The 16,905-nt window shown below is 39.8% G+C and overlaps 1 protein-coding gene across 1 annotated transcript; it reads right to left on the bottom strand.

Annotated features, from left to right (window-relative positions):
- Positions 1-4,614: 4,614 nt before the first annotated feature.
- LOC147000932 (uncharacterized) lies at positions 4,615-16,637 on the bottom strand. The gene is made up of 4 exons (XM_085831019.1): positions 16,522-16,637; positions 8,214-8,340; positions 7,968-8,028; positions 4,615-6,446 (listed from the first exon to the last, which is right to left on the bottom strand). The coding sequence occupies exons 1-4, from the start codon at positions 16,522-16,524 to the stop codon at positions 5,492-5,494; spliced, it is 1,146 nt and encodes a 381-aa protein (XP_085687145.1). The 5' UTR covers positions 16,525-16,637; the 3' UTR covers positions 4,615-5,491.
- Between the last annotated feature and the right edge of the window lie 268 nt (positions 16,638-16,905).

Raw genomic sequence — 16,905 nt, 5'->3', positions numbered from 1 at the left:
ACCCACGAATAACTGAATCCCGCGGGACAGAATAAGTGGCACCCAACGTGGGGCGAGGTCTAAATAGTAATTCCTAATCGGTGGAAGTTGCAGAGAAGTTCTTAGCGACCCCAAGAATTTAGAAGTAGTGAAGGACACCTTCCGCTGCTCACGGAAGAGCAAGAAGTCCTTCGTGAGTTGAGTCATCTCCACTTCAGGTTATGGGAAATAAGCTATCTAAAGAGGCAGCCTTCATCAAAGGTTTAAAGATAGCTCTCAGGGAAAGAGGAGTACGAGTTAAAAAGAATGATTAGATAGACTTTTTATTTTCATAGACCAGGTATGTCCATGGTTTATTATAGATGAAGCAGAGATAGACTGTAAAAAATGGTGAAAGGTAGGTAGAGATTTAAATGATAAACTAGGTAATTTGGGTCCCGATGCAGTCCCTGCAACTGTCTTTTCTTATTGAAATATCAGAAGCAGCCACTGTGCCTCCTCTCCCTTCTCTGGCAAAATTCCCAGAAGAAAGAAATAAAAAATTAGAGTCTGAACATGAGAGAGAGAAAATAATTTTCAAAAAAGCAGTTATCCCCTGTTTGGGATCTTTTAGTAAAAAAGAGAAAAAATGAAAGTAAGCTATTTCAGAGCTCTCCTAGGGACAAAAGGAAAATAGGAGACATCCTGCTTCCTCTCTGGCTCCTATAGAGATATTCTTAGCTCTGGTTAGGATATCTGGGTCCCTTTGAGACATCAAGTTCTATTCCCTGTCTGTCTATTGTATGTTTTTGGTGCACCAAATTGTCCATATGTCTGTCAATTCATATTTGTTTCTGTTTGGTTGTTTAAATGATTGTTGTTCTGTGTTTCATGTTGAAAAAATTATAAATGGTTAAAACTATCTGCTGGCTGCCCATCCTTTGATTTAGTTTAACTTGTTTAAAAAGCAGTCTCAGTTTGTACAGCATAAACTGATAAGCACTGTGGCTGGGAGTCACGTATAGCTGAAAAAGCCCTGCTGAGGGCCGATTGCAAACGGAGCTCTTAAAGGGGCAGGCAGCCTTTTGCTTGTAACAGAAAGTTAGCTTAAAATTGAGAACTCCGGGTTAGAGTCATTCTAAACAACATGAACAAACACAAGAAAACAGGTCTTTAAAGATACTTCAACATAGGGATAATCGTTGGGCCAGGACTCTGGCAGAGTGTTCAGATTGAGAAAAGTTTACATTTGGGTTGAGGCCGAGCTCAGAGAGAAGCAGCCTCAGCATGGCTTGTGTGGCACTTCTTAGAGCCTTGTTACAGACCTAGCCAGATGTTGTTCTAAATAAAATTTAAATTCAAAGTTTATAAAAGGTCAATCAGGCTGTGGAATTTATCAAGACATTGCGATTTGACTTGCCTACTTTATATAAAGTTAGAGTGTACAGAGTTTGCTTATATGTATAAGTGTCTGTTCCTTATTCCAAACAGCCATTAATTTGGTTATTGCAGAATATTGATGTTTGATCTATTGCATACCATCATATTAAGTAAAATTGATAATCATTATCCTAAGATAGTTAAAAAAATTATTTTCATGCATGCTCCAATATCTTCTATAAATTCATGCATGCATGCATCCCATTTACTGTGTTTAAAAAATAGCCTTTATATGAGAGAAAAGTATATGTGAATTGAATCACACGCTTATTCTTTTGAGTTTTCTCCTGTTTCAGCACAGATAATTAAACTGTGTACTGCAGATGGTGTTTTAAAATGTTGAACAATCAAACTTTAAGTTGTATATTAATAGTCAATATTATATCTCAGAGCTTACAATTGCTTATGCAACTTATAAGAAAAAATACTGTTCCTTTAAGAAGATTGTTTTTGGGCAGTTAAGAAATTGTCCTGGGTTGCCTGGAAAAGACCCCCAAGATTTGCTTTGTGTTATAGAGGTTTACATAAAGCTTTAACTGATCAAGATTACAGATAGCTCCTAAAAAGATACAAACTCAGGATCCTTATAATTATTTGGGTTTTAGACTCACTACTCAAGCTGTTTTTCCCTAGAAGATAGTTATTTACAGAGACAACTTTAAAACTTTCTCTTATTTCTGATTAATAAATAAATAAATTATACAATGTGACTATAACTTTTCAAGCATTCTAGTTACAATCTCTCTTCAAGAAAAACAATTGAAAGTGTAATTAGTCACTGTCCATGTTATATTAAAACCGACTATAACAGTCCAGTATTTAAGTGGTTTTGTCAACAACTTTATAATTCTCAAAGACAAGGTATTATATAACTTTAAAAACTCTATCTTCTTAAAACAAAAAAGTGGAGAAATTATACCCCCATGCACATTATTTAAATCATACTTTTATTTTTAAGAATTTTGAAATTTAGATGTCAAAGAAGTTAATAAATGCCTTATAATATCTTAAAACTAGACATAATCATGTCTAGGTGAGATGAAAAGGATCCACTCATTGACACATGGCATGATCCTGAACCGAAGGTTATTATGGGGGAAAGGGGACGGTGTTTCTGTTTTATCCACAGAATGCTGCAGAAGCATGCTAGCTTCCAGAATGATTCGTGTGACAGACTGACCTGTGAGTTCATGAGTGCCCTTGCAGTGATGACAAGAAAGCTGTGTTGAGTGCACAGAGAAAGAGGAATCAGGGAGAGCAGCCACTTGCAAACAAGATGAAGAAACTTCCTATCTTCACCATGGGCTACAGCAAGGAGAACCAACCTGGTGTCAATTTGAGGACAACTATAAATGAGGACTCATGAAGCAGAGAGACTGCTACAGTGTATTTAACAAGATTTCATCAGAGACACTGTTTTTGGCCATTCAGGCCAACTCCCCTATAACTGTGAAAGCTTTTGTACCTTAACTATATGCTCTATTGTTAGATAATTTTAAGAGTTAAGATCACCAATCTTGACAAGTCTTTTCATATTCATTGTAATTGTTGTCAATTAACTAATTGTGTAGATCCTAATTTAGATAAGGAATCTGCTGTTGTGATTTTGTTAAAGAGACCTGCTTATATTTTGCTGCCTGTTAGAGTTAAGAAATGATCCTTAGTTTAAAAATCCGGGAATGCAAACTTAGAAAAGGTCAAATGAGCAATTTTAGGATTTACTGCTTTAATTGCAATTTTAACTTCAATATCTACCACAGCTTTAGATCAACAGCTGCATACTGGTCATTTTGTTATTGATATGTATAAGAATATTAGCAACTTATTGTAGATAAAAAATTTGGAGGCAAAGGTTAATGTCTTAAAAGTAGTGGTCTCAACAATAAGACAGGATATAACAAATATTAAGGCTACAAAGACAGAAATTTCAGGTATTAAAAGAATGTTGTTTTTACTCTGACAAGACTGGCTTAGATCAAGATAGCATAGACAAAGTTAGAGCTAGTATAGAAGAGAGAAAACGCAACAGAGAGAAACAAGAATATTGGTATAAAAATTGGTTTTCTACTTCTCCTTGGGTCACCACCTTGCTTCCCACACTTTTGGGACCTTTCTTGGGTATTTTGCTGCTTTTGTCTTTTGGCCCCTGGGCCTTTAGAAAATTAACCAGTTTTGTTAAGTCACAGATTGAAGCTGCTTTAAGTAAGCCGGTTGCAGTCCACTACCATCAGCTGGATATCCAGGACTCAGACGGAGAAGATCCTCCTCCCATCGAGGCAGAAACAACGACTCGTCTCCAGTTTTCCACCCTCGCTGCTAATGCAGAGTCCCCTTGGTTCCTCAGGCTTTGGAGACAATAGGGACAGAGAAGGGTGACCTCCAGCTCCTAGTATAGATTGAGAGCCACAAATTATGGTGTTACAATTGGCATAATTCTTATAAAGGCCTTACTGAGTCTGAGGTTGACAATTCTCCGACGGGAGCTGCACAAAACTCAGAATTGTGCATGCTGGTTCGAGATAAATACAAATCCAGTATGGGCCCAACATTGGTGCAAACTAAGTATTGCAGGGGAAGGTCCAAATAGACCGTTTCTGAGTTTCCTGAGAGACAAACCCGGTTTAGACGAGGTTGGTATCTAGTTTCAATTACAAGTAAGAATTTTTCTAAGGCTCTGCCTCCCCTCCCCAAAAGATACCAAGAGCCACAAGTGTGGGTCTGTGACAGCACCCACGGGAGGAATCCGGTCAATGTCCCCCCAGCCATGGTAATGCCCACTCATCTAAGGATGAGAAAATTATTTGATCACCTCAGTTAAGTGTGGCCTTATTAAATTTAATTCAGAAGGGGGAGATGTCAGAGACAATCCCATGAGAACGTGAGCCCTTCACAATCTCCCTAACAGGGCAAATGGCCTCGAGCTAAGAACTGGTTATCACCCCCCTTCCTCCCTATTCCATTACTGGCACCTGAGGCTGTAAAAACTGAATAACAGTCCCCTCTTTCCTATCTCTTCCTGAGTTCCCATGGCATCCAAGGACATGAGCCCAGCCTGACACCCAAGGCTGTTAAGGAGGATCTATGTTCCAGAGATAAGATGCAGAGTGCCCACTGCCTGGCGCCTGACTTCGGCCCCCATGTCAGCAGATGCCCACTTCTTTGTTCTTTGTATAGTTCTCCCTCGACCCCTCCCATATTCCCCACGATGTATGCTTTAAAAAGAAGGCACCTCAGCACAATAAACGAGACCTCGATAGGTACCCTTCCTGGTCTCCTACTCTTCTTTTTCTTGCTCCCATCTCCTTCCAGGTTTGTGGTTCCCCTCGCACCCTCGAATAACTGAATCCTGCGGGACAGGATACTTTATGAATTTGTAGATTATAATGATGGGAAAAGGCTTGTCACATTCATTACATTCATAAGATTTCACTCCAGTATAAATTCTTCTACAGATTGGAGGTTACAAGGTTGGGAAAAGGCTTTGTCACACTAATTCCATTTGTAGGATTTATCTCCTGTATATCTTCTTCTATGAATTTAAAGATAACTGTGTTGTGAAAGGCTTTGTCACTTTGATTACATTTGTAAGGCTTCTCTCCAGTACGTGTTCTTTTATGATTTTGAAGGTAAGTGTTTTGAAAAGCTTTTATCACATTCATTACATTTGAAGGGTTTCTCTCTTATATGTGTACTTCTATGAATTTGGAGATGAATATATTGGGAAAAGGCTATATCACATTCATTACATTTCTAGGGTTTCTCTCCAGTATGTGTTCTTCTATGAATGTGGAGATTACTGTATTGGGAAAAGGCTTTATCACATTGATTACATTAGTAGGGTTTTTCTCCAGAATGTATCCTTGTATGTGTTTGGAGATGACGATTCTCAGAAAAGGCTTTATCACATTGATTACATTTGAAGGGTTTCTCTCCTGTATGTCTTCTTCTATGAATTTGAAGATAACTGTGTTGCGAAAAGGCTGTCACATTGATTACATTTGTATGGCTTCTCTCCAGTATGTGTTCTCTTATTATTTTGGAAGCAAAATTGTTTTGAAAACGGTTTATCACATTCAATACATTTGAAAGGTTTCTATCCAATATGTATTCTTCTATGAATATAGAGATGACCGTATTGGGAAAAGGCTTTATCACATTGATTACATTTGTAGGGTTTTTCTCCAGTATGTATTCTTATATGTGTTTGGAGACTACGTTTCTGGGAGAAGGCTTTATCACATTGATTACATTTGTAGGGTTTCTCTCCAGTATGTGTTTTTCTATGAATTTGGAGTGGACCAAATTGGGAAAAGGCTTTATCACATTGATTACATTTGTAGGGTTTCTCTCCAGTATGTCTTCTTCTATGAATGTGAAGATTACTGTGTTGTGAAAAGGCTTTGTTACATTGATGACATTTGTAAGGCTTCTCTCCAGTATGTGTTCTTTTATGATTTTGGAGGTGAAAGTGTTTTGAAAAGGCTTTATCACATTCATCACATTTGAAGGGTTTCTCTCCAGTATGTGTGCTTCTATGAATTTGGAGATGACCGTATTGGGAAAAGGCTTTATCACATTGATTACATTTGTAGGGTTTTTCTCCAGTATGCATTCTTATATGTCTTTGGAGACTATGTTTATGTGAAAAGGCTTTATCACATTGATTACATTTGTAGGGTTTCTCTCCAGTATGAATTGTTTCATGCCTTTTAACACAACTAGGCGTTCTAAACCCTTTACCACACTGATTACATTCATAGGGTTTCTCTCCAGTATGAATTATTTCATGCCTTTTAAGACAACTAGGCGCTCTAAATCCTTTACCACACTGATTACATTCATAGGGTTTCTGTCCACTTTGTGTTCTTTTATGTACTTGGAGACTTGTATAAGGTAAAAAGTCTTCGACACAGTGAATATCTTCAGAGGGTATCTTTTCTGTATGAATCCTTTCATACCCTTGAGCATGACTGTGATCATGTAAAGCACAGGCTTTACCACGTTGAGTATATTCAGAGGGTTTCTCTGCACTCTGACTCCTTTCACACCTGAGAAGAGAATTGGCACATGTGAGAGCTTTACCACATGGATGAATACATTCTTCTTGTTTTTCTGTTTGTTTGTTTGTTTGTTTACTTATTATATAAAAGTACACTGTAGCTGTCCTGTCTTCTGAGACTCCAGAAGAGGGAGTCAGATCTCATTACGGATGGTTGTTAGCCACCATGTGGTTGCTGAGATTTGAACTCAGGACCTTCAGAAGGGCAGTTGGTGGTCTTAACTGTTGAGCCATCTCTGAAGTCCCAGAATACTTTCATCTCTAGGATTTAATATTACTATTTGTCTAAATGTAAAGAGACATCAGACCTTTTATCACTTTGCTTACATTAATGCTGTTCCCCTTCATTATGGGTTGTTTTTCATTGTCAGAGACACCTGAGAGGGTATGAACATTGATTACATGGCTCAGTTTTACGTATTCTTTTTCTATAAAACGTTGTTCCCATACTTGAAGAAAAGTGGAGGAATTCAGAGCTTTAACGTACTAAGTGTATTCCAAATTTTATTGAACTGTGGCTCATAGTATATTTGCAAAGTGAACCAGGAGAAATAGGAGCATTTCTATATCCCTAGGACTCAAGAGAATTTTCAACAGAATGGGGTTGCTGATGTATTGCCAACAAACTTGGAAATGTAATGAACTGTTAACTTATATTATGTTCAAAAAGTCTACTCTATAACTGCAACCCACTATATATCTTCTAATAGTTTTAGGAAAGCGAGGGAAAGAGAGAGAGAAAGACAGACAGACATAGTTTTTTGGGATATCTGTTTGGTATACATGGTATGTATCCATTATAAAATATTATATACTTATGAAAGGAAGTCCAATAAATAAAATGTTGAAGTTTGCATTCACAAAGTTTGACTCATTGTTCTCATAGACATATGAAATATGAATTAAGGTTACTGCAAAACCTCCTACTCACCTCCCAACTGCTGCCCTTCTAACTAAACTTAGCACTGACACTGCAAATAAATGAGTACAACCAGTTTAAATATAGACTATTGCTTCTTAGAAGCTTTAGGACACATATTTATCAACTATTCAATTTGTGTAGCTTTTCCAAAGTAAGCAGAAAGAGACTGGCAGTTGTACTATGTAGCACTATACATTAAGGCATTGTTTCCTTGTCTTCTTCTTTTTTTTTTTTTTTTTTTCTTTTTTTGGATTTTGAGACAGGGTTTCTCTGTACAGCCCTGGCTGTCCTGGAACTCACTTTGTAGACCAGGCTGGTCTCGAACTCAGAAATCTGCCTGCCTCTGCCTCCCGAGTGCTGGGATTACAGGTGTGAACCAACACGCCGAGCGCTTGTCCTCTTTCTTAAAGGAAGGCCTTGCAAAAAATCAGATACAGGATTTTAAAGAGGATGGTTTTGTTGGAATGTAACAATCATCAATACACTTAAAGCTGTGCTAATTTACACTGTTCCTTTTCTTATCAGTTTTCAGCACACATTAACATATCTTTAGAGGCAGATTTGTATGAGCTTGCACATGAAAATTACCTTCTGTGTCTTCTAGAACTTTGACAATATTCTTCAATATTTTGGGCTTCCCAATTAAAGCCTAAAACAGAAAATGTATGCCTTGAAATTTAGCAAAATGTAAGTTACTATCATCAGTGAACCTTATAGTCGTGCATGATTTATTCATCAAATCCTTCCTTCATTTTTATTGAAACTACAGAAGTGCATCAAAAGAAAAAACTGTTTTCTTGAATTTTAAAACAGGAAAGGGAATCACATATTTACCTATAGCATTGAGGTTCCTGTAGGTCTCCAGCATGACATCTTTGTAGAGCTTTTTCTGGGAAGGATCCAGCAGAGCCCACTCTTCTTGAGTAAAGTTCACATGCAGGTCCTCATAAGTCACTGCATTCTAGAGCATCCCATAAACGTGTACAAAAGAAAGCACAATAGAAACAACATCGGGCATCTATTCTTCATAGGCAATGTGTTCATATAATTCTGGGGCCTGTCCCACTTATTTACTCACACCCAAGTTCTACTGTAACAACCAAGTCATGTCAGAAGGAAACTTAATAATAAGGTTCGCCCTGTCATTTCTTTTTTTCTTTTATTAAGAGTTATGTATTTCATATGTGTGAGTACACTGTTCCTGTCTTCAGACACCCAAGAAGAGGGCATCGGATAGCTATTACAGGTGGTTGTGAACCACCATGTGGTTGCTGGGATTAAACTCAGGACCTCTGTAAGAACAATCAGTGTTCTTAAGCGCTGAGGCATCTCTCCAGCCCTGTCACCCCTGTCATTTCTCAACCCTTTAAATAGGATGTAGCCTTTTCAAAGAATGTTCAATTACACATATACAGAGACAAGCTCTACAAGAACAATATTGTTTAGCACACACCAAAGAAATTGTATTAACAATTAATATATATATATAAATCAATAAACATGCTGAGTCTATTGGTTTATGCCTCTAACAATGCAGTCAGGAGACATAAGCAGAAGTATAACATTGAGATGGATGTCAGTGTGATATATACAATTGGTTCTAGACAGCCAAAGATACATAGTAAGACCCTGTATCTCCTGCCATAATTAACCAACCAAACCAGAAATATAGAATGAACTTATGTGCTTTTATTTAAGTTCTTATTTAAAAAATATATTTTATTTATTTATTTCATGTATATGTGACTGTAGCTTTCTTCAGACATATCAGAATAGGGCATCAGATCCCATTACAGATGGTTGTGAACGACTATGTGGTTGCTGGGAATTGGACTCAGGATCTTTGGAAGAGCAGTTAATTCTCTTACCTGCTAAGCCATCTCTCCAACCCTTTACTTAAACTCTTTTGAGAGTGATACATAAAATACAGTTCTGTATTCAACTTCCAGAACCTGAGGTACACCAGTTCATACTATAACATTAATAAGATATTACCAAAAGGGAATATATGGTTTAACAGTTCCACTTGGACATAAGAAAATATTGGCAACACTAATGTTGATTAGAGGTAAACAACATATGGTAGGAGAGGTAACTCAGCAATAAAGTTTAGGGCATGGTTCTAATGCTAAGACTGGGACTCTGCCTCTAAACTCTGAAGGTCCTTGTCTTTACTTGGCTTTTGATCAATCAGTATGGTTGACAGCAGTCAATGCATGGGTGGAAGGACTGCCAGATTCCCGAAGGAGAGGAAAGAGAGGCATGGGGCAGGAAAGGGAGATCTATCATGCTTTAGAGGAAAAGACAGTCACCAGCCATGTGCTATCCCCAGTGAGTGATCATTGGCCACTTCCCCAGGTGGGAGGTTCAAAATACAACCAAGTTGACAGCAGAATTAGGGTGTTGTGCAAGGAAAAGGTAAGTGGGCAACAAAGCTGAGGGCAGATTGAGAGGGTTGATCAAGGACTAAAGGAAAGGACACACTAGTTGTGGGAGGCTGGAAAAGGCAAGACGCTGAGCCACAAGGCAAGGTAAAAATATTAATGTGTGTATGTATGTGCATGTGTGTGGGTGTGTGTGCATGAGCACGCGTAAGACTTTCATCCAGATCTTTTTGTTTTGTTGTGTTTTGTTTCCGAGATAGGGTTTCTCTGTATAGACCTGGCTGTCTGGAACTCACTCTATAGATCAGCTGCCTTGAACTCAGAAAGTCGCCTGCCTCTGTCTCCCAAATGCGACAATTAAAAGCATGTATCACCACTGCCCAGCCTGTCCAGAGCTTAAGAAGGGTAGTTTAAAAACTAGGTGCAGCCGGGCGTGGTGGCGCACGCCTTTAATCCCAGCACTCGGGAGGCAGAGGCAGGCGGATTTCTGAGTTCGAGGCCAGCCTGGTCTACAGAGTGAGTTCCAGGACAGCAAAGGCTACACAGAGAAACCCTGTCTCGAAAAAAAACAAAAAAAAAACAAAAAACAAAAACAAAAACAAAAACAAAAACAAAACAAAACAAAACAAAACAAAAAAACTAGGTGCAACATGAAGAGCTCTTGCTGGTCCTACAAAGAGTGAGCTCAGTTCCCTATATTTACAGGGGTTCCACAGCTATCCATTATTCCACTTTCAGGAGGTCTCAGGCCATCTTTTGACTATTGTGAGGAATGGGCACACATGAGGTATATATTTGTGCATACAGGCAAAAGACTCATAGTCTTCCCAACATAAGTCACTACAAACACAACAGGTAGAAAGGTCAGCACCTGCCATCCAATGACTGAGAGGTCTAAGCAGTATTAATGCCATGCATACATGCCATGCTGGAAAATAGGATGGTAATGTCTGTGAAATTTCAAAAACCAGGAGGTGGATAAAGCTCAGCACAAAAGCATATGCTTGACATCACACATACAAATACACACACATTACAGGCCCATCTGTCAATAAAACAGGCCAGGCTATTTGGCCCACATTTGGTCCCAACATTTGAAGTCAGAATCAATTTGATCTCTATGTTCCAGGCCTGGCTGGTATACAGGCCTACTAGGTAGGGCGACAGAGAAAAATTATCTTCAAAGACAGAAAACAAAAATAAAGAATGAAAACATTAGGCAAATAACTTAACACTGCCTAGCTAGCTATTGCTTCCACTGCATCTTAGGCAATTTAAAGACAGAGTCGACTATGGGGAAAGCATGAAAGGAAGGAAGGATATGAAAAGGAAGCTGAAGGATGAATTTCAATCAAAACCCAATAAACAGAAAAAAGAGGAAATGAATTAAGTCTATAGACACTTAAATTCCATGTCAAAAAGGAAATGCATCTAGTAAGACTCTTTTTACAAAAGCCTCCATATTCTCAAAAAGGAAGAACACCAAGAAGAGTTTAGAGCCAACATTCTATCTGGAACCTCTTTGAACACCTTATTATGCTCTGACCTTGGTCACTATAGGCTCATGGTCATTCCTTGATAAAAATGCATTTATTCTCACATCATGGACCCGTAAAATCTTCAACAGCATACACCGTGTTCAAATGTCCAAAGTCTCTTTTGATCCTCAAGACAATCTTTGGACTGTCACGCCTTCTAAATTCTGTCAGCGGAAACTAGCATACAATGGGACAAAGGAAGAATCTAATCAAACACTGCTGCTCAAGGAGAGCACAAGTAATCTCATCAATATCACTGTGCATGCCTACGGTGGTTTGTGATTGACATCATCAGCCCTATGTGGTAGGAACTATTAGATTCTCAGGATAAGAAACCACCCCTCTCCACAGGCTCTGGCCCCAGACTATTACTAGCTCTTCCAAGAATATACCTGGTTTTAGAGAAGGAGATCTTTTTCTATGTTTCTTTGTCAATACCTCATGGCCTTAGGGAAAGATCCAAAGGCCTAGGCCCCAGGCTGTTAGAGGCCCAACCAAGAATGTTGCTGAGTTTGAGAGGAGGCTATGTCATTCTCCATCTATGAAGGCCTCAGGGATAGCCTTGCTTGATCAGGACAGTCCTCACCACAACAGTGTTTTTCCTTTCCAAATGGTGTTGACAGATGTCTTGACCATGTGGCAGAACTATGCTTTTTCAAGAAGAAAAATGGTCCTTTATGGGACACCAGGCCTTAGTGTTGGTTGTGAGCCTGCAATACTTCATTGAGCAGCTTGTTAAAGGGCTGGTCTGTGACCTGGGAAAGGGCCTATTTGTTAATCAGGGTTGTCCCCTTTGTTATGACCTGGAGCCATATTTCCCCACAATGCTGATGAACAAACCTGTGTATCCCAGCATCCTAGTCTCTCAGATGCTTGGTTACCATACTACTTCTCTGTGGGTGTTTAGGAGGCAGTCCCTCCCTCAACTAAATGTGACTTCCCATTTTCTTATCACTGGAAAGTCTTTTCCATCAGCAATTCTACTCTATGCTGCTTTTTTTTTTTTTTTTTTTTTTTTTGGCTTTTCAAGACAGGGTTTCTCTGTATAGCTCTGGCTGTCCTGGAACTCACTTGATTATTTTCAAACTTAAATATTTCTAAAAAAAACCGCATAGCCATACTGACATTCAAAACGAGCCGCCCATACCCTCCCATCAGGAATAGCATTAATCAACACTATTGAACTTGCCTCTATGTGGACTCGTAGCTGCTGACACCTGTAACTTGACACACGCAACTACACCCACTGGCCTGGGTTTCAGTTCCTGAGCTGACGTAATGATGTCAGGGAAGATTGCACATGTATCTGTAGAACAGTGCCCTACGTGCAAATTGAATACTCACTGGCTTAACTGACATTCACAAATCAAACACCCAAAATATAGGCTGTCTTCATCACAGAACGTGATTAATACATGATCCACAATTAAAAATCACCTCCCTGCCATAATCAGGTCTTGTTCATAATGGCAACTCCAGCAGCTGATTGCCTACACTGTGTCCCCAGTAGGGATCGCATAAACTCCCTTCTCTTCTGGTGTGAATGCAGAAGCCATGCCCGTCATGCAAATCCTGTTCCTCTTACTGTAATAAAACAGTTGATTACATACATGACTCAGCAAGTAATTTAAAAACACAATGGTGGTAGTGATTTAGACTTAAGTATTTAGTTGGTTTAGCCAATAGGAGAACAATGTCATTGTCCTGGGAAAAAACAGAGTGGAATGAATGCTACCTGACTCAACATAGGAAAGCTTATCTCAGAAACATTATTTAAAGCCTGGAGGTACAGCTGGTGTGGAATTAACATCTTTCCCAGGGAGAGATCACTTATTCAGCTCGGGCTGATGCCCAAAGAAGACCCAGCCTAGGAAACAGTATGAATTCCACATATGATGTCATCAATAAGTCCTTTTAGGTTCAGCCCCCAGGTTATACTTTGAACAATTTAATGGGGGACAGGACCTTGCAAGTTTAGCCACTGAGGCTGATGGAGATTTACAGAGCAAAACTATCTTCTAGTCCATAATGTAAGATCTAGAAAAGAGTTTTAAAAGATAGATCCATGCCACAGCTCTCCCATACATAAAGGACAGAGAACACAAATACAGAAAATATCAAGGAAACATCAACTAACAGCACTGTAGTTAAGGTTCTAATATGAATATGCCTGCTGATCTTTTCTAACCTCAGAATAAGACTGTTTGAAGGTTCTGCCCCACCCACCCATCCAACCACCCATCCAACCACCCATCCAATCACCCATCCATCCATTCATCCAAGGCAACTTTTTAAAGTGTTTAACTTGGGGCAGGAGAGATAGCTCAGCACATCTGACCACTGGTTCTCAGCCAACCAACGAAAGTGCCCACTTCCCCAGCTTCAATGGTTCATGCCCCTGCTCTTTCAGGTTAGCATAGACCTGAACCTCCATTATGGCAGAAAGTACTCAGAAGAACCCTCCTATTCTCCTGATTGGCCTGCCCGGACGCCCTGATTGGCCAGTGATTCTTTTTTTTTTTTAGATTTTATTTATTTATTTATTTATTTATTTATTATATGTAAGTACACTGTCGTTGTCTTCAGACACTCCAGAAGAGGGAGTCAGATCATTACGGATGGTTGTGAGCCACCATGTGGTTGCTGGGATTTGAACTCCGGACCTTCAGAAGAGCTAAGAGCTGTCGGGTGCTCTTACCCACTGAGCCATCTCACCAGCCCGGCCAGTGATTCTTGAGTGATATAAGCATGCACCTTAGGGTTGGAGTGTGCTGAAGGCACACAGTATACACCTTCAATGCTCAGAATTCTAGTTCAGGAACTTTGAAAAGTTATGTAGTCACAGCCCAGAAAGGGAGGACAAAAGGAAGTAGATAACTTCACTGCTTTGACAGTATGTAATATTAAGAATGAACACTGAGGGCTGGCGAGATGGCTCATCAGGTAAGAGCACTGACTGTTCTTCCTAAGGTCCTGGGTTCAAATCCCAGCAACCACATGGTGGCTCACAACCACCAGTACTAAGATCTGATGCCCTCTTCTGGTGTGTCTGAAGACAGCTACAGTATACTCATGTATAATAATAAATAAGTCTTAAAAAAAAAAAAAGAAAAGAATGAACAGTGAGGTAATCAATCTGACAGGCCCATTTTTTTGGGTCCACACACCAGGCAATCAAGAATCTGAATAAAAATTTGAACTTACTGTGAAACCAAGATATTACATGAGTCCTACGAAATACATTGTACTAGGAAATCTAGGTAATACAATGTGGCCCATCCACTCAGAGTAGAAAGGGAAGGGGGACTGGAGGAAGAATTATGGGGGCAGGGGGTGACTGGGAGGAAGGCAGTGAGCAGGCCGTAATTTGAATAAAGAGAAATCGATTTATTAAAAAGCAGGGGAGTGCTTTTATAGTCAAGCTCAAGGCCTAGGTACATAGCATGTGCTTACAAAAGTGGAATCTTTTTCAGATAGTAACTTACTTCACTATCACACAGTAAACAGAACATACCAGGAACTCTGGAATCCATTTCTAATGTGGAAACCACAAAACTACAAATAAAGAACAAGTCACAAAAAAAAAAAAAAAAAAAAGGTGACTTTTAACTTGGAATCTAATTTTAACCTTAATATTAATTTGTAAAAGAAAAAAAAAAAAACTGGAGTCTGCAAGCCTATCACAAATACAATTTTGATTATTTCCTGTGTTTGAGACAGGGTCTGAAACAGACACCCAGCTGACTTTGACTCACTCAGCACACTTCAATGTATAATACATATTAAAAGTATAATAGATAGCAGGATGTATGCGCCTTTGAGCAAATATTCCTAGCATCAGAATCTTCTATAAAGGAGAGAGCTGAGAAGCCATTTGGCGTTGGTCTGGTTATTGGTAAAGGAGAGTGATTTTGAAAAATTGCAGGCTATTCCCTGGCAGAGATAATGACATAAGATAAAGTTAGGGCCGGGCGTGGTGGCGCACGCCTTTAATCCCAGCACTTGGGAGGCAGAGGCAGGCGGATTTCTGAGTTCGAGGCCAGCCTGGTCTACAAAGTGAGTGCCAGGACAGCCAAGGCTACACAGAGAAACCCTGTCTCAAAAAACAAAAAAAAACAAAAAAAAAACAAAAAAAAAAAAAAAAAGAAGATAAAGTTAGGCCAGGCAGTGGTGGCGCACTAATCCCAACATTTAATCCCAGCATTTGGGAGGAAGAGGCAGGCGGGTTTCTCAGTTCGAGGCCAGCCTGGTCTACAGAGTGAGTTCCAAAACAGCAAGAGCTATACAGAGGAACCCTGTCTCAAAAAAAATCCAAAAACAAAACAACACAAAACAAAACAAAAAACAAAAAGCACCAAAAAAAAGAAGATACAGTTTGATCTCACCCCTATGTGCAATGTTTGCTGCCGAGAGATACAACCTAACACACAGCTTCTCAACACTCTGAGGCTGAAGTAACTGTGCAAGTGGATTGGACACATCTGCAAAGGAGTCCCCTCTAGTTGGAAATTCAACATACATTGGATCAAACTAACCTCTCAAAAGTGTATGAATTTGTATTATGAATTTATGTGAGTTTATCCATATTTGCTTGTGTAAAAGTCTTTCCTTCTGTGAGGGTGACTCTCTTCTCCTGGTTTAAGAGAAGTTTATTGCTCCAAACTTCCCCCAAGCTTAGCAAGCAAGAGGCATCTGGACAAGAGGGAAAGGCTCTAGCAATGACTCCTTTACTTAATCACCCACTCCCTTTCCTTGGAGAACTTTCATAGGAAACTTTTTAGAAGAACTTGAAAATAAAGATTAAAGAGATATTTAAAAGTGTCCCGCTTTTCTTACTGTGACTTCAACTAGCAGCTGGAAGTTAGAGCAGCCCTGTTTCTGTGAAGAGAGAACAAAGGCTACTCACTTAATCCCCTGCTGTTTTAAGAGGAGACTCTAAATACTGGAGATAGCAGCGTCCAGCCTTGCCTCAGAGGAACTCAGGCAGGTCAGCTTCAGCTGCCAAGCGACTGAGACTTAAGATAGGCAAAGGTCTTAATACTAAACAGTAACCCCAAACATCTCTGAAAACCAAGTCTTGTCACCTCAGACACTCTTCCCCCTCCACTGCCTGAAGAGGAACCAAGAATGGCCAGGGCTGGTCCCCTGCATCCCATCACCCCGACTCCAGCTGCTTAACTCCCTGCTCCTTCAGGTTAAGGGCAGTGGTCACACACTTACCATGTCGCCACCTTGTAGATCGCTGGCAGTTCCCTAAGGCCCCTGTCAGCAGAGATCAAAACACATCAAACCAAGCTTTCAACGCAAAGGAAAGGAGAGCAGGGGAACAAGGTACGCGGAAGAACACGCCTCTACTTCTTTAGCCCGGCCTATATGGAGGCTCTGATTGGTTAGTGAGACTTGATTGACATGACCACCTCCCTTTGGGTTAGAGTGCGTTAAAGGCGCACAGCTTAGGGCTTCCCAGCTCGGGTTTCTTATCCAGGAGCTAACGCTTTTCAGATCTGCAAGACTTTCTTTCAGTTCTGTCCTACAATAGTCTATCTTTCTGTCATCCAGAACTCAGCAGGAATTTCTTCTTCCTGCTCCTCCAAGGCCGCCGTC

The sequence above is a fragment of the Mus caroli genome, unplaced genomic scaffold (assembly GCF_978045245.1).
Source record: "Mus caroli unplaced genomic scaffold, Mus_caroli_1 scaffold_15, whole genome shotgun sequence".
Lineage (NCBI taxonomy): Eukaryota > Metazoa > Chordata > Mammalia > Rodentia > Muridae > Mus > Mus caroli.
The sequence above is the reverse complement of the archived record's forward strand: the minus strand, read 5'-3'. Positions and strand labels throughout refer to the sequence as shown.